Raw genomic sequence first — 19,499 nt, forward strand, 5'->3', positions numbered from 1 at the left:
GCAGAGTAAAAACACAATCTAGGGTCCTTAGTCAAAGATGAAGTTTGTTCCTCGATTAAAAAAAAAAAAAGAAATGCATTTGGAATGTCTCTAAAATTAAAAAAAAAAACTAAAATTAAAAAGCTCTTAACATTATAGTGGAGAACACCCCTGCGAAACTTGGTTTTGTAGGACGTTCCAGATTTCCCGCGAAAATGCAGTCCGGCAGCAGGTCAAACCATCTGCACTGCAGGTAGGGCCAAGCAGGTCCTAAGTCAGGGGCTCCCAAAAAGGCCGTTCAGTCCCCCCTATAGTTGCGCAGTGGTGCCTTCCAGAGGCGGAACCATTTGGGAGCGCTTCTGTGATTGGTGAGGCCGCCGAGGGCGGCGTCGATCGTGCTGCCGGCGGGAACCCTTGGCCCTGCTCGTGCTGTCTAGAAGAGCAACTCTCCAGGTAGAACTTGATCTTTTAGGTGTCTGCCGGCGGCAGCCCTTCCCTGGTAATCGCGGAACTACAGGGAGGACTCCGCTCAGATCCCGGTGGGGGCGTCTGCGACGCGAGCCTGTCCTTGTCGTGCAGGTATCCTGGCACCATGTCGTCTCCAGCATCTACCCCGAGCCGCCGCAGCAGCCGGCGCGGACGGGCCACCCCCGCGCATACGGGTAAGTTTCGCGTCCCCCCCCCCCACACACACACACGCACGCAACTCGGGCACTAGTCCCTACGGATTCCCGTCGGCCCCCACGCCTTCCGCCCTGCGACTTCCCTTTGGCGGGAGAGCCCTGCGCCGCGGGCCCTGCCGCGTCGATGCGAAGATGCCGACGGTGGGGGGCGCTCGACTCGACATTAGCGGGTTGGGTTCTTCGTTTCTATTGGTTAAGCATGTCCGTTCCCACTTGCCATCACTTGTGTTAAAGTAATGAATCTAATTCTATCAAGAGGCAAATCCTGGAAGACCAAACATGAAAGTTGAGAGCCGTGTTTGTTGTTTTACATGAAGAAGCCAGGTCATCTCCCTCTCAGAGACGTAGAGGCGAGGATTCCACCTCCACCGGTGAGCTGCAGCCCATGCCCACCTCGCCCGGAGCAGACCTGCAGAGCCCTGCAGCGCAGGATGCATTGTTTTCCAGTCCTCCTCAGATGCATTCTTCAAGTGAGTTTCTGAAGATCTAGGTTATACTGGGATTGATAGTACAAAAGGTCAGGTTGGTTATTTGGTGGCAGTAGTTCTTAATGCCTAAGCATTCCCTCTGTGCATAAGCTAATTTGTTTTTCATTAAAAGAGCTGGAGAACGGAGAAGAGCTGGTACATGTTAGGGCTTAGTGAGCAAAGAAAGCAGCTATTCTTTTGCCTTTTTAAGTTAGAACCTTTAGTGGTCCTCAAAACTTCAACCACCAAACGTATCAATAGATACTCAGTTCATGTTGTGTTTTGAAAGCAGAGCAGACATGCTCGTAGTTTCAGGTTTGTTGTACTACTAGAATTCTGTTGTAAACTTCTGCGTTTATCTTCGTAGCTATTCCTCTGGACTTTGATGTTAGCTCACCACTGACATATGGCACTCCTAGCTCTCGGGTGGAAGGAACCCCAAGGAGTGGGGTTAGGGGTACACCTGTGAGGCAGAGACCTGACCTGGGCTCTGCACGGAAAGGTCTTCAGGTGGATCTGCAATCTGATGGGGTGAGTACACAGCAGTCTTCTGATAGCACTGTCTTGGGAACAAAAATGGATAATTCCATTGGTATGGCTCTGTAATACTTTTCTTTGTAGGCAGCAGCAGAGGATATAGTGGCAAGTGAGCAGTCCCTGGGCCAAAAACTTGTCATCTGGGGAACAGATGTAAATGTGGCAACATGCAAGGAAAATTTTCAGGTGAGTTGTATGTGTTAAAATACATACTAAAGTAAGGTGCTAGGGCTGTGTAGCTCAGTGGCAGAGCACTTGCCTAGCACATGTCAGGCACTGGGTTCAATCCTTAGCACTGCTTTAAAAAAAAAAGTCATTCTGTCCACGTACAACTACAAAAAAGTGTAAAGATAAATAAAATACATACTTAAAGGGCTCTAAAAAGATTTTATAATTTAAATGGAACTAATCATAAAACATAGGAGCAGATTATAAATTGATGCATTTAAAAAAATACTTTTTATCTTATAGTGAAATACACATCACTTTTTGTATTCTGAATAGTTGCTTATTTCCTATTGCATTAAGCTTAAATATTTTTCCTCTTCACATCAAGAGATTTCTTCAGCGGTTTATTGACCCTATGGCTAAAGAAGAAGAAAATGTTGGCATAGATATTACTGAGCCTCTGTATATGCAACGACTTGGAGAGGTAATCAAATTTTCTTTGTTAAAAAGTTGTGCATTGGGGCTGGGGATGTGGCTCAAGCGGTAGCGCGCTCGCCTGGCATGCGTGCGGCCCGGGTTCAATCCTCAGCACCACATACAAACAAAGATGTTGTGTCCGCCGAAAACTAAAATAAATATTTAAAAAAAAAAGAAAAAAAGTTGTGCATTGGGCTGAGGATGTGGCTCACGCGTAGTGTGCTCACCTGGCATGCGCAGGGCGCTGGGTTTGATCCTCAACACTACATAAAAATAAAACATATTGTGTCCACCTAAAGCTAAGTAATTTTTTTTTTTTTTTTTTTTTTTTTTTTTTAAGGTTGCGCATTCTGGGCCTGGGGTTGTGGCTAAGCAATAGGGTGATCGCCTAGCACGTGTGAGACCCTGGGTTCGATACTCAGCACCACATAAAAATAAATTAATTTTTTTAAAAAACATATTGTGTCCAACTGCGATAAAAAAATAAGTATTTTTTTTTTTAATTTTTTTTAAGTGTGCATTATAGCTGCGTGTGGTGGTGCACACCTGTAATCCCAGCAACTTGAGAGACTGAGGCAAGAGGATCAGGAGTTCAAGGGCAGCCTCAGCAACTTACCAAGGCCCTAAGCAACTTAGAAGTTATACATTATGTAATAATAAAATTAGCAAAGTATAACTTATTTGTTTTATCTTACAGATTAATGTTATTGGAGAGCCATTTTTAAATGTAAACTCTGAACACATAAAATCATTTGACAAGAATTTGTACAGACAGCTCGTCTCCTACCCACAGGTAAGAATTTGGCTTTGACCTTGATGAAATACTGTAAATATCTAGAGGGATGTTTTTAGATAGCAAGATTTCCATAACAAAAAGATCCCTCCAAAACATATATGTTTTTTAAAAAAACACATTCTTTCAAGGTCATTGTTTTTACATTTTAATGTTTTTCCAGTTGGCATGTGTATTACTGTCATAGTTCTCATAGTTGAATATCAGGGTTGAATTGGTTATTTTTCTAACAAAATAATCATGAATCTTAAATAGTTTCTTGGGCTTCATGAAACAAATTATCTTAAATTGAAATGTTTTATAAATGTGTTATATACTTTCTGCCATTTTTAATGGACTATATTAGCCATAGTGTGTTGCTTCTAACCTGTAATGAAATATCAGCTGTACTGACAGGTGTAGGCTTTGTAGGTACGTAGGCTTGGATTTTGAATCACGCCTTTGCTGCTTACTGGCTGCATAACCTTGGTCAAGTTCCTTGGCCTCCCAAAAGTTGATTCTTCATCTATAGTTAGAATCTTGTTAAATTTGAGTAAAATAGGGCTGGGGATATAGCTCAGTTGGTAGAATGCTTGCCTCACATGCACAAGGCCATGGGTTCAATCCCCAGCATCAAAAAAAAAAAAAAAAAAATCGAGTAAAATAAGTACAATTTAATCCATGTGGTATCATTACATTATGGAAGACGCATAACACATGCCAGCAAGTTGAGAAGGCACTTTCATTTAACCCAAATGAGAATATGCCAGAGGTAAGATAGTTCAGTATATCTAAGGTTTGAAAGTATCATGTGTATAAATCTGTAGGGTAATGGGGTTATGTCATGTTTTTCTGCTTTTATACTTTCCTGCCATGAATTATTTTGTATCTTAGATTTAACTCCAAGATAAGAATGGAAACATAGTTTGGAATCTTTATATTTGTTTTTACAGGAAGTTATCCCTACTTTTGACATGGCTGTCAATGAGATTTTCTTTGATCGTTACCCTGACTCCATCTTAGAACATCAGATTCAAGTAAGACCATTTAATGCATTGAAGACAAAGAACATGAGAAACCTAAATCCAGAAGGTAATGTATTTGATAGCAAGAAAATGAACAAAGTCTTACTTTATCAAAGGTCTTTAAAAGTGGTGGTGATAGCCGGGTGTGGTAGCATACGCCTATAATCTCAGGAGGCTAAGACACGAGGATTGCAAGTTCAAAGCCAGCCTCAGCTAAAGACAGGTGCTAAGCGATTCAGATCATGTCTCTAAATAAAATACAAACTAGGGCTGGAGATATGGCTCAGTGGGTGAGTGCCCCTGAATTCAATCCCCAGTACCCCCCCACCAAGGAAGAAAAAAAAAGTAGTTGTAATGAATTATAAATTGACCAAATAATGCAGATTCATATACTTAATGTGAACCCCAATCATGTCTTTTTCTAACTTAACTGTAATATTTGTTATAAGAGATGTGGCTATTAGCAATTCTCTACTTTAATGCAAACCTAATCAAATATAATAAACCTACAGTTATTAGGTAGATGTTTTCTTAGCCACTGTAGAAAATAAATACAGAACATAGTCCCCACTCTTAAGCTTAAGAAAGAAATCTACTTTGGCCAGTATATAAAAATGGGGCAGAATAACAGAAGAGTAGTGTAGGAAATTACTTGGTGAAGGAGGAGGAGCAGAATACCCGGTTTTCTGGGGGATATGTTAATGGTAAGTGATAAATTGGATAGTTAGGTTTGGAAAGCAAACATGAAGAAATTTTTTCTAGACAATGGTCAGAAGAAACACAGAAACAAAGAAGCAGACAGAGCTTTGTGTGGATACTAAATGATATGGGTTGCCAAAGCAGGGGATTTGGGAGGCAATGGTTGCATGTGACTGTGAAGCCTAGATACTAGAAACCTTTCTACATCAACTTGAAGAAGAATTTAGTTTTTATTCCAGCATAAATAGGGAAACATTGATGCTTTTTGACAAAAAGTTTGCCATTCTTGAAGTATACAGTGAGTGGTTCTGTTGTGCAAGGTGTATTGCAGTTCAGTGAGTAGATTTTGAAAGTAGCTCAATTAAGGGGCATCAGAGTATCTTGTGGGGGCTATGGCCCAGTAATAGAACACTTGCCTCACATGGGTGAGGCACTGGGATCAATCTTCAGCACCACATAAAAATAAATAAAGATACTGTGTCCATCTACAACTAAAAAAATTTTTAAAAAGATGGGGCTGGGGATGTGGCTCAAGCGGTAGCGTGCTCACCTGGCATGCGTGCGGCCCGGATTCGATTCTCAGCCCACATACCAACAAAGATGTTGTGTCCGCCGAGAACTAAAAAATAAATATTAAAAATTCTCTCTCTCACTCTCTCTTTAAAAAAAAAAAAAAAGTTATCCTGTGCTGAGGACATGAAAAAATTCAGTAAGAGAACATGATATAGCGATGAACTCTAAGTCTCTTGTAGCTTTACTAAAGAGTTGTGTTTTGTTTCTTGTTTTTGTCTCTTACAAAATTATCTCCTGACATTTTTATGAGGGGACAGTCTGGTGGGAAGTCAGGTATTATAACCCATGCTTATCAATTTTCAAAGGCAAAGAAAGATGAGCAGTGAGGAAACAAGGATGATTTGTCCATTAGTGCAGGAAAGACTGGATCAAACAAATACTAAAGATTTTTTGAATCCCCAGTAAGTGCTATCACGATGGGACAGTCTTCAAAACCAGCAATGACTGACCACAGCCACATTTTGTTTACTACCCAGAGGAGTGAAACTCATGTGAACCACCAGTGGGAATGGGGTTGAATGACCAACAGAGGGATTAAATTGGTCTGTTGGAAAGATTCAAACAGGAAGCTTGAGCAAGGGTGAAAAATGAAACTGTAAAAGAGACTCTCTTGTGTTGACAATGGTGGTTGCCTCAGGTGTCTCCCAAAGTTGTACATACTCAGTCCAGGTCATCTGACTATAGAGCACACACTTTTCATACGAGACCACAGGACGTCAGGAGGCATCTTGAGTGAGATCAGAGGCCATGGGACAAAATACGCAAAAGCATTCACGTTTCTAATCCATCAAGGATAATGGAGGGGATGGAATGTCTACTAGACAGAGGAAGAAGGAGATAGAGTGGACTAGGTTGAGAGAAAAGTAAACTAGACACAGGGAGGGCATCCTAGGCCAGTCTTAAAGGTACCTAGCCTGCTCTGACCCCATCTGTCCCCAGCACCTTTGCACATCAGTAAGATTCTGCTGCTTGGTGGCAGGTCCAGGCCTGGCTGGGCCATGGGCAGTGGCTGATTGACAAACCAGCCTCTCTCCACTTATAGACATTGATCAGCTCATCACCATCAGTGGCATGGTCATCAGGACATCCCAGCTGATCCCTGAGATGCAGGAGGCCTTCTTCCAGTGCCAAGTATGTGCCCACACGACCCGGGTGGAAATGGACCGTGGCCGTATTGCCGAGCCCTCTGCTTGCGGGCACTGCCACACTACACACAGCATGGCTCTCATCCACAACCGCTCCCTTTTCTCCGACAAGCAGATGGTAGGTGGCCATTCTACCCGGAGGATGGGGTTCACACATTTCCACCTCTGTTCTGCTTCAAGTTTTATCATGAGATACTTTCATGGAACCACTTAAGGTTATATGATGTTTTAGTTTAAATACAAATTTGTAAAACATTTGAGATTGGATTTATTTGGTTAAATTCCATCATTTTACATTGGTAACTAATGTATGGAGAAATTTTCTGAAGTTTTACTCACAGATTTTATTGTTTAGGAAATTTGAGCCCTCTTTCGTCATGAATATTCTGAGATGGAGATGTACTCAGTACAGGCTTTGGGTTCTCTCTGCCTGACCCTTTCCTTGCATGGAGAGGATAACTAAGCTAGTTGTGGGGGGGGGGGGGGGGCTTTCTTAACTCTGCCTCAGAATTTCTCTAGGCTTACATAAAGTTGATAAAATAATGGGGGGAGATGGCAAAGCGTTTGGTAAGTTCACCAGGAAAGAGTACCTAAAAAGTGAAGGGAAAAAATAAAAAATGATGACAAGATTACACATATGAAAGAAAACATGATACTTGTATTTATGAGTCTGGGTTATTTTGCTTGAAAGGGTGGTTTCATTCTTTATGACTGGATCATGTTCCATTGTGTGTGTGTGTGTGTATTTTGTCCGTTTATCCATTGATAGGCATCTAGGCTGTTTCATGGCTTGGCTGTTGTGAATGGTGCCACAAAAAAACATGGGTATGATGGTAAAGGAAAAAAGCCAGGAATGATGTGGCACATCTATAATACCAGGAACTCTATATAGACTGAGGTAGAAAGATTACAAGCAAAGTCAGCTTCAGCAATTTAGCTGAATTTAGCTAGGCAAACGCTGTAACCCAGTCCAATTGGCACTGCTTGTAAATAAAAAGAGCTGGGAATATAGCTCAGTAGTAGAGTGCCCTGGGTTCAATGTCCAGTATTCAATGAAAAGGAGTTCTAAAATTTCATACAGAAATAAATGGAGGAAAAGCAGTCGTTCACTATGGTATGGAAGTTGTGCAAAAACAAGGACTTTGGGGCTGGGGCTTAGCGGTAACGCACTTGCCTGGCATGTGTGAGGCACTGGTTTCAATTCTCAGCACTACATATAAATACGTAAAATAAACATCTATCAACAATTTTTTAAAAAGGACTTATGAAGTTTTCTTTGTTCAAATAGTTTAATTCAGAGTGTTGAACAGGACTGAGAGCTAGAGTTACCAAGGGAGAGTCCCTGCTACCATGTACTTGTAGGATGGTATTCTTAGAATCCTTCAAAGATTCCCAGTAACTTAGAATAAAACCCCCAACATCCTCAGATAGCACTCAGGTCCTGGTTTTACCTCAGCATCACCATTCCCACCACCTAACCTATAGCATTGCCCTTTTTTGTTTCTGCTCATTGCAATTGGTACTGTAAGATCTCTCACATGCTCGCTTGTCTGTGTATTGTCTGTCCCCTTCACTTCATGAAGAAGGAACTTCTTACTGTGAGTCCCCAGTACCTACAATAGGATCCAGAATGGGGCAAGTGCTCAGTAGGTACCTATTTTATAACTGGACATAGACAGGGACATGGGCAAGTCCCTGGGGATGTGCAGAAGTGCCTAAATGGTGAGCCTTAAAAGCATGTACTTCTGCACCCAGGATATACATCACTAACTTTTTGTGTGTGTGCTGTACTGCTCAATTGCACCCTTAGCCCCTACTAGAAGGAATAATTAGAAATAGAGAACATTTATGCAGGGAGATACAGAATGCACTTCAACCTTACAGTGGCAAGTAAACAGATTTTTTTGTTGTTGAAGATGGATACAGTACCTTTATTTTAATTTATTTTTATGTGGTGCTGAGTATTGAACCCAGTCCAAATAAAAAGAAGATGCCAGGTATCAAATTTGTCTAAGCAATACAAAGACACAGCTGGGTTTTTGTCTCCACAGTGCTTTTTTGTTTCCCAAGCTTATTCTGTTCACTGCTTACCCTTCAGATCAAACTTCAAGAGTCCCCTGAAGACATGCCTGCTGGGCAGACACCTCATACTGTCGTCCTTTTTGCTCACAATGATCTCGTGGACAAGGTTCAGCCTGGGGACAGAGTGAATGTCACAGGTAAGATGTAGTTTTCTACCAGTATGACAGAATGTCCTACTTTTCATGCCACTTTCAGTGGTGGGTAATGCAGATCTTCAAGGGTGTGGGGGTATCTCCCGCTTTACTCACCTCTCCATCTGTTTAACTTAGTACCATAGTCCAGCACTGAAATCCTGTAGTTCTTCCCGGACTCAAATTTTGGGACATTTGGTCCTTGTGGTCACTTGCACCTTGTTGTGTCAGTCTCCCAATACTGTACGTGTGTCTCAAATTGCTAGTATTGGTCCGGCACAGTGGCTCCGGAGGCTGAGGCAGGAGGATCATGACTTCAAAGCCAGCCTCAGCAAAAGCAAGGTGCTAAGCAGCTCAGTGAGACCCTGTCTCTAAATAAAATACAGAAAGGACTGGGGATGTGGTTCAGTGGTCCCCCTGAGTTCAATCCACTATATCAAAAAAAAAAAAATTGCTAGTGTTGGCATCACAAGAGAACACCTGCTGCTAAGTAGGATATTGATAGGATTTGAACTGCACCAGCAACGCAGGGAAATCACACTAATTCAAGCTGTAAGTAATTTCCTTCTTATTTCCCAAATGTACAGTTTTTTAATGCCTTTTACAGGACAGGTCCGTGCTCCTTTTTTTTTTTTTTTTTTTTTTTTTTTAAAGAGAGAGAGAGAGAGGAGAGAGAGAGAGAGAGAAGAAAATTTTTAATATTTATTTTTTAGTTCTCGGCGGACACAACATCTTTGTTGGTATGTGGTGCTGAGGATCAAACCCGGGCCGCACGCATACCAGGCGAGCGCGCTACCGCTTGAGCCACATCCCCAGCCCCGTGCTCCTTTTTTTGGTACTTGGGATTGAACTTAGGGGTGCTTAACCACTGAGGAACATGCCCAGCCCTTTTTTTGTATTTTTATTTAGAGACAGGGTCTCATTAAGTTGCTTAGGGCCTCACTAAGTTACTGAGGCTAAATTTGAACTCATGATCCTCCAGACAGCCTCTCAAGCCACATTAGAATTACAGGCATGCACCACTGTGCCTGGCCAGAGTGCTTTTTATTTCCATGCTGAGAGACTGACACAGAGGCGAGTAGGTAGATACAACTCGGTGCCACTGTAAATTATGGTTCCAGGCTCCAGATCCTGTCTCCTCCTACCAAGAGCACACTTTCCTTAGTACCAAATGAGCAGCAGTATTTCATACATTTTGGAGGCATGTAGGTACTTGGTCTCTCATGATTGTCTAGCACATTGTTTTTCATGTGGGGAATGAGTCCAGGGACACTGGCTCTGGGCCTGGGGCCCACAGTTTCTCTGTTCTCTCAATAAGTTAAGATTTCTCATCCTGTTTCTTCCTTGGCTTAAAAGCTAAGCAGTGATCACTAACAACCTGAGGTTATAAAAATATGTGTAATAGGTGAAAATTCAAAAGCATGTGTAGTCATTACAGAAAGAGATGTAATCCCAATTCTGCCATGCAACTTCTCTGAAACCTTTGATAAAGTGTTTAATCCAATATGTGGATCAATGTGATGATACATGTGAAAGAATTAGGGTAATCACAACAAATGCCTATAGGAAGATAACCAAGCCAATTCAAATGTCATCAACATAATAACCCTCACCCATCTTGGTGTGAACAACCATCTAGTGTGTATTTTAAGAATATTATGTTTAACCTACTTTTTATATTTAAATGAGAATTGCATTGGCCTATTAAGTACATAAAGGACAATTGTTATAAGAAAGACAAATATCAGACTTTATCCTCAAAAAGTAGCCAGAAATGGAATCAACTTGGAGCGTAAGGCTTCTAGTTTGAAATCCAAAGAAGGTAAGCATCAGACATATCGCTTTGGGAAACATTCCTTTTTTGAGAAAGTGGGTACATAATTGGTGCAGAGAGAGAGAGAATTTTAATATTTATTTATTTACTTTTTAGTTTTTGGCAGAGACAACATCCTTGTTGGTATGTGGTGCTGAGGATCGAACCCAGGCCGCACACATGCCAGGCGAGCGCGCTACCGCTTGAGCCACATCCCCAGCCCATGAAACTTTCTAGTTTGAGCTTTTAGAATTTTCTTTTTTTCCAAGTTTTTGGTATGGGGTTTCAGCATATGTTCCTGTCAAAATTGTTAGTAGGTCTTGAGCACTGAGCCTATGGAAATACAAGTACTATATATTAAATATAATCATGAGCCAGGCCTTGTGCTGGAAGCAATGTAATGTCATTTCATCCCCAGAATGATTTTATGTCATGCAGTTATATCTAGATAGATACCCAAGGTCATAGCTATTGGGAAAACAGATGAATATGATTTTAGGTCCACCATCCTCAGAAACCTATGTTCTTCCCAGCGTGGCCTTTTCCTGTTGCCATTACCCGACTTGATCAAAAAAGGACAGGAGCTTAATAGTATAGGCCCAAGTCCTCAGCCCAGGAGGCCCACTGAGGTTATGTCTTAGGAGCTCAGCGTGGAGCATCTCACCTTGGCCATTGCTACCTACTTAGCCCTTCAGAAGAACAAGCCTGAGGGTAAAAGTGTGTCTCCTGGTTGTAATTTTCAGGCATCTATCGAGCAGTACCTATTCGAGTTAATCCAAGAGTGAGTAATGTGAAGTCTGTCTACAAAACCCACATTGATGTCATCCATTATCGGAAGACGGATGCAAAGCGCTTGCATGGTCTTGATGAAGAAGCAGAACAGAAACTTTTTTCAGAGAAACGTGTGGAATTGCTTAAGGAACTCTCTAGGAAACCAGACATTTATGAGAGACTTGCTTCAGCCTTGGCTCCCAGCATTTATGAACACGAAGATATAAAAAAGGTAACAGGGCTGGGATTGTGGCTCAGGGGTAGAGCAGGAGAACCTAGCATGGGCGGGACCTGGGTTCGATCCTCAGCACCACATAAAAATAAAGGCATTGTTTTGTGTCCCTCTACACCTAAAAATAAATAAATAAATAAATATTAAATAAATAAATATTTTAAAGGTAACAAAGGATTTATAACTCAGAGTTGGAATCTACAGTTCTTTGAGATCTAGTATAAACACTCATCTTCCATGTTACTGCCATCCTCTTGAGGATAATAGTTACTGCTTGATAGAGCAGGGTGTTTGGTGTGTTGCCTTGATCATTGGTTGGGAATCATAGAAGTATTGTCTGTTTACTCATCCATGCACTGAACTCATTCGTGTTTCTAAACATATCAGGCCACATGGGGTCAGAATAGAGATTTATGTGAGTAGTGTTCTGGCACGATTTAAATTTTTCAGAAAGTGGGTAAATAATTGATGCACTTGATCTGTTATTGTTTTGTAATATTAGTGATAGTTTAGAGTAATCAAAGCACTTTCATGTGCTTTTTTTGTTAACACCTTCAATTAAGAATAGATAAGTACCTCTAAAATTTAAGCTAAATCTGTTATTCTGCAGTAAATGAACATTCATCATTCATTATGTGTTATTTGTTTGGGGTTTCTTTGTTTTTGATTTTTAGGGAATCTTGCTTCAGCTATTTGGTGGAACAAGGAAGGATTTTAGTCACACAGGAAGGGGCAAATTTCGTGCTGAGATCAATATTCTGCTGTGTGGTGACCCTGGTACCAGCAAGTCCCAATTGCTACAGTATGTGTATAACTTGGTCCCCAGAGGCCAGTACACATCTGGGAAGGGCTCCAGTGCAGTTGGCCTCACTGCATATGTGATGAAGGACCCTGAGACCAGGCAGCTGGTCCTGCAGACAGGTGCCCTTGTCTTGAGTGACAATGGCATCTGCTGTATTGATGAGTTTGACAAGATGAGTGAAAATACAAGATCAGTGCTACATGAAGTCATGGAGCAGCAGACTCTCTCCATTGCCAAGGTAAGCCATGGTCTCTCTCACTGTGTACTTGGACACATGTAAATGTTTGAGTCCCTTGAATCAAAGCATCTGTAGAGCTATTCAGCACTGCCCTGGTTCTAACTTGAGGGAACTGATATTTTTCATACCAGCTATCAGCTAAATCCATGAGTGTCTTCTACAGAGTAACCTCTTTAATCATTTTTGCTGTACCACCCACTAATGTGCACCAACGTTTGTGTTTAAGTTCATGCAAGGGTGGGGGGCGTTTTTTTGTTTTCCTGAGAAAAAAATGTGACTGAGGCACACATTCATCTAAAATGAGGCATGAAGAATGGGACATTTCCACATGTAACTATGGAAGTCAATAAAGGTGACAAGGCCCTTGGGTAGCAGAAATTTAGAGTGAATGAAGTTTAGCAGGATTCTGAGCAGAGACTACTCTTTCCTGCTGCCAGCATCAGGGTGAGGCTTCTAACTGTACAGTTATTTCTTATAGGCTGGGATCATCTGTCAGCTCAATGCACGCACTTCTATCCTGGCAGCTGCAAACCCCATTGAATCTCAATGGAATCCTAAAAAAACAACCATTGAGAACATCCAGCTACCCCATACGTTATTGTCAAGGTATTGAAACTTTTTTTTTTCTTTTTCGGGGAGTAAGGGTGTACTGGAGATTAAACTTAGGGGCACTTGACTACTGAGCCACATCCCAGCCCCATTTTGTATTTTATTTAGAGACAGGGTCTCACTGAGTTGCTTTAGCACCTTCCTTTTTTGCTGAGGCTAGCAATCCTCCTGTCTCAGACTCCCGAGCCGCTGGGATTACAGGTGTGCACCACCTCACCCAGTTTAGAAAGGGTTTTAAAGAGTGAGATTTATTAAAGCTTTCATATGAGCCATACTTTTTCTTAGTCTTACTCTCCAAATGTGGATATATGTGGATTTTAGATCTTAATTACTTTTTCTAACCAAATAGTGTTTTGTTTTGTTTTCCTATGTCTGAAAACAATCAAAGGTATTTTCCTTTGAATCTTTAGATCTTCAGAATTGTAGTAACATTTTCCTAAGGGAAGTCTTACTTCAGTGACTTAGCCATTACCTGGACAGACCTAAGGATGAAACTTCGTAGGTTTGACCCATGGGCTCTTTCAAGGATGGAAAGCTGTTTTTTCCTGTGATGGCCCTCACTGGGTACTTGTTCACTACACAGTCTGCAGTGGCTCAAGTAACCATTAAATTCTGTTTGTAGATATGTTTTCTCCCATACAGAAAGACAGTGTTTATTTCCTACTGTTCCTCAGGTTTGATCTGATCTTCCTCATGCTGGACCCTCAGGATGAGGCATATGACAGGCGTCTGGCTCACCACCTGGTTGCATTGTACTACCAGAGCGAGGAGCAAGCAGAGGAGGAATTCTTGGACATGGCAGTGCTAAAGGACTACATTGCGTATGCTCACAGCACCATCATGCCCCGGCTGAGTGAGGAGGCTAGCCAGGCTCTCATTGAGGTAACCTGATAGAGTATTTGTAAGCCCAGTGAATTTATGATCAGAAGACCTATGTTCAGATACAGGCAATGCCACTTAATAACTTTAGACAAGTAATCTAGTTTCTTTAAACTCCATTCTCTTGTCTGAATGAATTAAAATGAGTGCTAAAGAGGTATGTTACCTTCACTTTTCAGTATCCTTTTACAAGGACACAGTACACTGACACATCCTAAGTTATTCAGGTATTCTAATATCAAGGTTCTTGGTACCTTGATGGGCTTTCCATCCTCACTGAGCTACCAAAAATGCTAAGTGAACGTTACAATTTTCCATCTGAATCAAATTCTTGAGGTTTGTTCATAATTTATGTCATATATAAAATTAATACAACTTAATCTTTGTAATATTATCCCACTGATCCTTTCTGTGCCTTATCACACAGATCCTTGCTAGGTATACATCAAAATCAGTATTCAAGAGCTTTTGTCAGATTCCTCATCTGCTCTAATCATACCTACTTCTCACCCCATGAGCCATGTCCCCTTCTCTGCCACATAATGCAATTCTCTGTTCTTCAAAGGTACATCAGATATTACCTTCTTCAAGAAATCTTTCCCAGTTGGAATATTTGGGGTTTTTTGTTGTTGTTTTGGTTTTGTTTTTTTGTGGTACCGAGGATTGAACCCCAGAGCACCTAACCACTAAGCCAAATCCCCCCAGCCCTTTTTTTATATTTTATTTAGAGACAGGGTCTCACTAAGTTGCTTAGAGTCTCACTAAGTTGCTAAGCTGCTTTTGAACTTCTGCCTCAGCCTCCTGAGCCACTGGGATTACCTGCTTGGCCCCAGGCAGGTAATATTTCTCACCATCGCTGCAAGGTGTTGTTATGGTCTTCCTCCAGAACTTCCATGTTCTATGTGTCAGTCTCCACCACTTGATGAGCTCCAAGGCCAGAAACTAGATGTGACTTGTGATTTCCCTCTATTACCTCTACAAGACAGTCAAGCAGAATTTCAGTTTATTTAATGGCCCCCTAACTTCAAAATTCAGCCACAAAATTTTTTTATGAGCAAGAGGTTTTGCTTTTGTTTTTTCTGCTTTCACTAGGCTTACGTAGACATGAGGAAGATTGGTAGTAGCCGAGGCATGGTTTCTGCATACCCTCGACAGCTGGAGTCATTGATTCGCTTAGCAGAAGCCCATGCTAAAGTACGATTTTCAAGCAAAGTTGAAGCAATTGATGTAGAAGAGGCAAAACGTCTCCACCGGGAAGCTCTAAAACAATCTGCAACTGACCCCCGGACTGGCATTGTGGACATATCTATTCTTACTACAGGTTTGTTACTTGCTTTGAACAAAAAATACTTGGAAATTATTTAAATATAAGTGGTTGTCATTCTAGGTGTAAGCAACTGTTAAATGATTGAAGCAGATGTTCTCAGCCATTTTGGGATTAGGGCCCCTTTGAGACTGATCAAAGTTGCCGTCACCACCTCCCATCTTCTGATAAAACTAAGACAAAAAAATTTTGTCTACAATTTTAAGGGGAGTCTATCTCCTTTGCTGTTTCTACCTGTGATAACCCATTTAAAAGAAGCAGAGCCAGGCATAGTTGCACATACCTGTAGTCCCAACTACCAAGGAGGCTGAGACAGGATGATCACTTAAGCCCAGGAGTTGGAGCCAATCTGGGCAGCATGACCTAGTTTTTTAAAAAAGCAGTTCATCTCTCAATTTATGGCTGTGATTACTATACAGATTACATAGACTGTCTTTCAGTATAAAGTAGCAGCTACTGGCATATACAAAGTTTAAAAGAACAGCCCCTGTATTCGAAAGTGATCATGGGCTACCTGTGCCCTGGTCATTGATAGTGCAGGGAGAGGAATTGCTGAAAGCGTTTCCCCGTGTTTGGAGGGTCTGCTTTTGTCCCTTTCAAACTCTGGAGCTTTTGTACATATATTGTGTCTCATTCTCTTTCTTACCTCCTGATACCTGGTGCTGAGGCCCCTGCAGTGCACCTTCTAGCATGGTGTGGGCACTGGAGACTTATAGAAAGGGAGTCAAAACAGGGCTCTGCCCTGGGGGACTTTGTTCATAGGCTGATTTTGCAATCACAATAGAGGTCATTTCTCATCTTAACAAAAAACAGAATTCAAAATTTATGTTTTTGAATTCTAGGCCACAGTCTCCTTACCTTTCTTGGTGATGCTACTAAAGGAATGTTTATAGGAATTTGAAACATTTTAATTCCTAATTGCAGAAATATTATTTTCTTTTTTAAATTAGGAATGAGTGCCACTTCTCGTAAACGGAAAGAAGAATTAGCTGAAGCATTGAAAAAACTTATTTTATCAAAGGGCAAAACCCCAGCTCTAAAATATCAGCAACTTTTTGAAGATATTCGAGGACAATCTGACATAGTAAGTTTTAATATGTATTTTTTGTTTAGTAGAGTTTTCCTCTTAATATTGCTTTTAGAGTTTCCCCCCTTCTTTATTTATTAAGTAATAAATGTAGATGAGAATGAAGAGGTAAGATGATCCATAAACCCATAATCAAGATATAATCAAAATTAAAGTTCTGTTATACCTACTGGGCATAGTGGCACACACCTGTAATCCCAGCAGCTCAGGAGGCTGATACAAGAGAATCGTGAGTTCAAAGCCAACCTCAGCAACTTAGTGAGGTCCTGACCAACTTGGTGAGACCCTGTCTCAAAATAAAAAATAAACGGGCTTGGGATATGGCTCAGTGGTTAAGCACCCATAGGTTCAATCCCCAGTATCAAAAAACAAAAAAGTTTGTTATGCCCTTTCATAGTATTTTTATGTGTATAAATTTGCTTTAAGGATGAAATATTTGGGTGCCTTTTGCAAATAATTAAAGTTGAATTGTAAGTCAGGTGCGGTGTTATTCAGCAACAAGGGAGGTTGGGCAGAAGAATTGAGTTTGAGGCCAGTTTCAGCAACCTAGTGAGGCACTAAGTAACTTTAAAAGATCCTATCTCAAAAAATAAAAAGGTTGAGGATGCAACTCAGTGGTAATGTACCCAAGGGTTCAATCCCCAGTACCAATAAAAGGAGGGAAAGGTTGAATTCTTCAGTAAAAAGAACTACATGGACTGGGCGGCGCACACCTGTAATCCTAGCAGAGACTGAGGCAGAAGGATTGGAAGTTCAAAGCCAGCTTAAGCAATTTATCAAGGCCCTAAGCAACTTAAAACGTGTCTCAAAATTTAAAAATGAAAAGGGCTGGGGAAGTGCCTCAGTTGTTAAGCACCCTGGGGTTTGATTCCTGTTACCAAAAAAAAATGAAAGAACTACCTGGGTCAAATGCAGTCCTGGCTATTTTTGTTTTTTGTTTTTTTTTTTGTTGTTGTTTGTTTGTTTGTTTGTTTGTTTGTTTTGTGTGTGTGTGTTGTAGATTGACACACAATATTTTTATTTATTTGTATGTGTGTTGAGGATCGAACCCAGTGCCTCACACAGGCAAAGCAAGCACTTTACTACTGAGCTATAGCCCCAGCCCTCCCTGTCTTCTTTTTGATGTTTTTGTTTTACTTTGTTTTTATAAACACGTCTTTGCTTATTGCCCCTGGCTATATTGGCACCAGGAAGGCAGAACTGGGTAGTGACAACAAAGACAGAAGGGATCCCAAACCTAGCCCTTTAAGGAAATGTTTGCTGGCCCTGATACAGAACATAAGAAATATGTGCTACCACCAAAAAGAGAAATAAATAGAAAAATTAATATGTCTCCGAAGGTTGATGGGATTTGGGATGTGATTTATTTATTTTTCTCCTCTTTCCCAAAGGCGATTACCAAAGATATGTTTGAAGAAGCGCTGCGTGCCTTGGCTGATGACGACTTCTTGACAGTGACTGGGAAAACTGTTCGCTTGCTCTAATGCTCCCTGAGCTGTGCTCTTGCGTGCTCCTAGTTGGACCTATTTGTATGCATGTGCAACTTGTAGACCAGTCACCTGTCCCTATTGCCATCAGTATAAATAGATTCTGAGAGGCATTATTTGGCTACATAAAATATTCTAACCTGGGTTGAATTTTGTTAGTGTATATTTTCATTCTTTTAACTTTTTTTTTTTTTTTTTTTTTTTTTTTTTTTTCCTACTGGGGATTGAACCCAGGGCCTTGTACTTGCAAGACAAGCACTCTACCAACTGATCTATACCCTCGCCCCCACATTCTTTTAACAATTTACGTAAAAATAATATGGCAATTTATAAATGTAGAGATTATGTGCCATTTCATTAGCAGTGGGGCTGTACATAGAGAACAACATGTCATCCTTTGAAGGTGGCAATTTGAATTGTGGGTTTTGTGTGAAAACTAATGGTGGACATTTGTGGGCCTGAGGATTTTTTTTCCTGTGCTGGGGATTGAACCTAGGGCCACATGTCCTAGTGCTCTACCCCTAGGCCACAGCACCTTTAAGGATTTTGTAATGAGAGATTCTTGAAGACAGAGCTTATTATTCAGTGTGAAGTGATGAAGGGCTAGAGCCTTCTTTTTTAATAGCACTCAAGTGTGATACTTTTTAGAGACTTTTCTTCGTGGCTACTGTTTTATCAGGAATGTGTGGTTACAAATGATCAGATTCCAGGTTGACTTTGGCTTTATCCTAGTATTTTTCTAAATAAATGATAGAAGAAATAATACTGGCATTATTAATGAATAATTAATATTGTTAAATATTAAAATATTAATAAATAATAATCTTGCATTATTTTTCATTAAGAAAAAGAAGCCTTGCTAAACACTACATTCATGGGAATGCATAATGGTAAGTGCTTTATATATCATAAAAAAAAACAAGATACAATGAATTTTATTTTATTCAAATTTTAATTAGCCCTAGCAATCAGTATTCTCAAAATTATAGCCTCAAATCTGTAACTATTTTTATGTGATGCTGAGCATCTAACCCAGTGCCTCACCCACACTAGGTGAGCACTCTTACCACTGAGCCACAACCCCAACCCTAAGCCTCAAACCTCAATGTAAAAACTACTACTGCCAGGCGGTGACACACGCCTGTAAACCCAGTGGCTCAGGAGGCTGAGGCAGCAGGATCATGAGTTCAAAGCCAGCCTCAGCAAAAGCAAGGTGATAAGCAACTCAGTAAGACCCTGTCTCTAAATAAAATACAAAATAGGGCTGGGATATGGCCAAGTGCCTCTGAGTTAAATCCCCAGTACCTCTCCCCAAAAAAACCTACTAGTATAATAAATGATCCCTGAAACTATGTGAGGCCTTTTTTTAATAACTTGGAGAGGGTGGTACTGGGGATTGAACTCAGAGATAGTCTACCACTCACTACATCCCCAGCCCTATTTTGTATTTTTATTTAGAGAGGTTCTCCGTGCCTTGCTTTTGCTGAGGTTGACTTTGAACTCATGAGATCCTCTGCCT

General features: G+C 40.9%; 1 protein-coding gene across 1 annotated transcript; it reads left to right on the forward strand.

Moving 5' to 3' along the window:
* The first annotated feature begins 266 nt into the window (after window positions 1-266).
* MCM4 (minichromosome maintenance complex component 4) lies at window positions 267-18,743 on the forward strand. Its single transcript, XM_081266626.1, has 17 exons — window positions 267-432; window positions 559-641; window positions 980-1,132; window positions 1,497-1,660; window positions 1,751-1,852; window positions 2,223-2,318; window positions 3,009-3,104; window positions 4,037-4,175; window positions 6,423-6,643; window positions 8,624-8,744; window positions 11,295-11,554; window positions 12,229-12,594; window positions 13,073-13,200; window positions 13,878-14,085; window positions 15,175-15,403; window positions 16,357-16,490; window positions 17,885-18,743. The coding sequence occupies exons 2-17, from the start codon at window positions 572-574 to the stop codon at window positions 17,975-17,977; spliced, it is 2,580 nt and encodes an 859-aa protein (XP_081122752.1). The 5' UTR covers window positions 267-432; window positions 559-571; the 3' UTR covers window positions 17,978-18,743.
* Window positions 18,744-19,499: the final 756 nt, after the last annotated feature.

The sequence above is a fragment of the Spermophilus citellus genome (assembly GCF_964194105.1).
Source record: "Spermophilus citellus genome assembly, chromosome: 14".
NCBI lineage: Eukaryota > Metazoa > Chordata > Mammalia > Rodentia > Sciuridae > Spermophilus > Spermophilus citellus.

Coding starts and splice junctions, on each gene's coding strand:
- MCM4 (XM_081266626.1), top strand. CDS start 572: ATGTCGTCTCCAGCATCTACCCCGAGCCGCCGCAGCAGCCGGCGCGGA. Junction 2,319..3,008: donor ATATGCAACGACTTGGAGAG/GTAATCAAATTT, acceptor TTTATCTTACAG/ATTAATGTTATTGGAGAGCC. Junction 13,201..13,877: donor CCCCATACGTTATTGTCAAG/GTATTGAAACTT, acceptor ACTGTTCCTCAG/GTTTGATCTGATCTTCCTCA.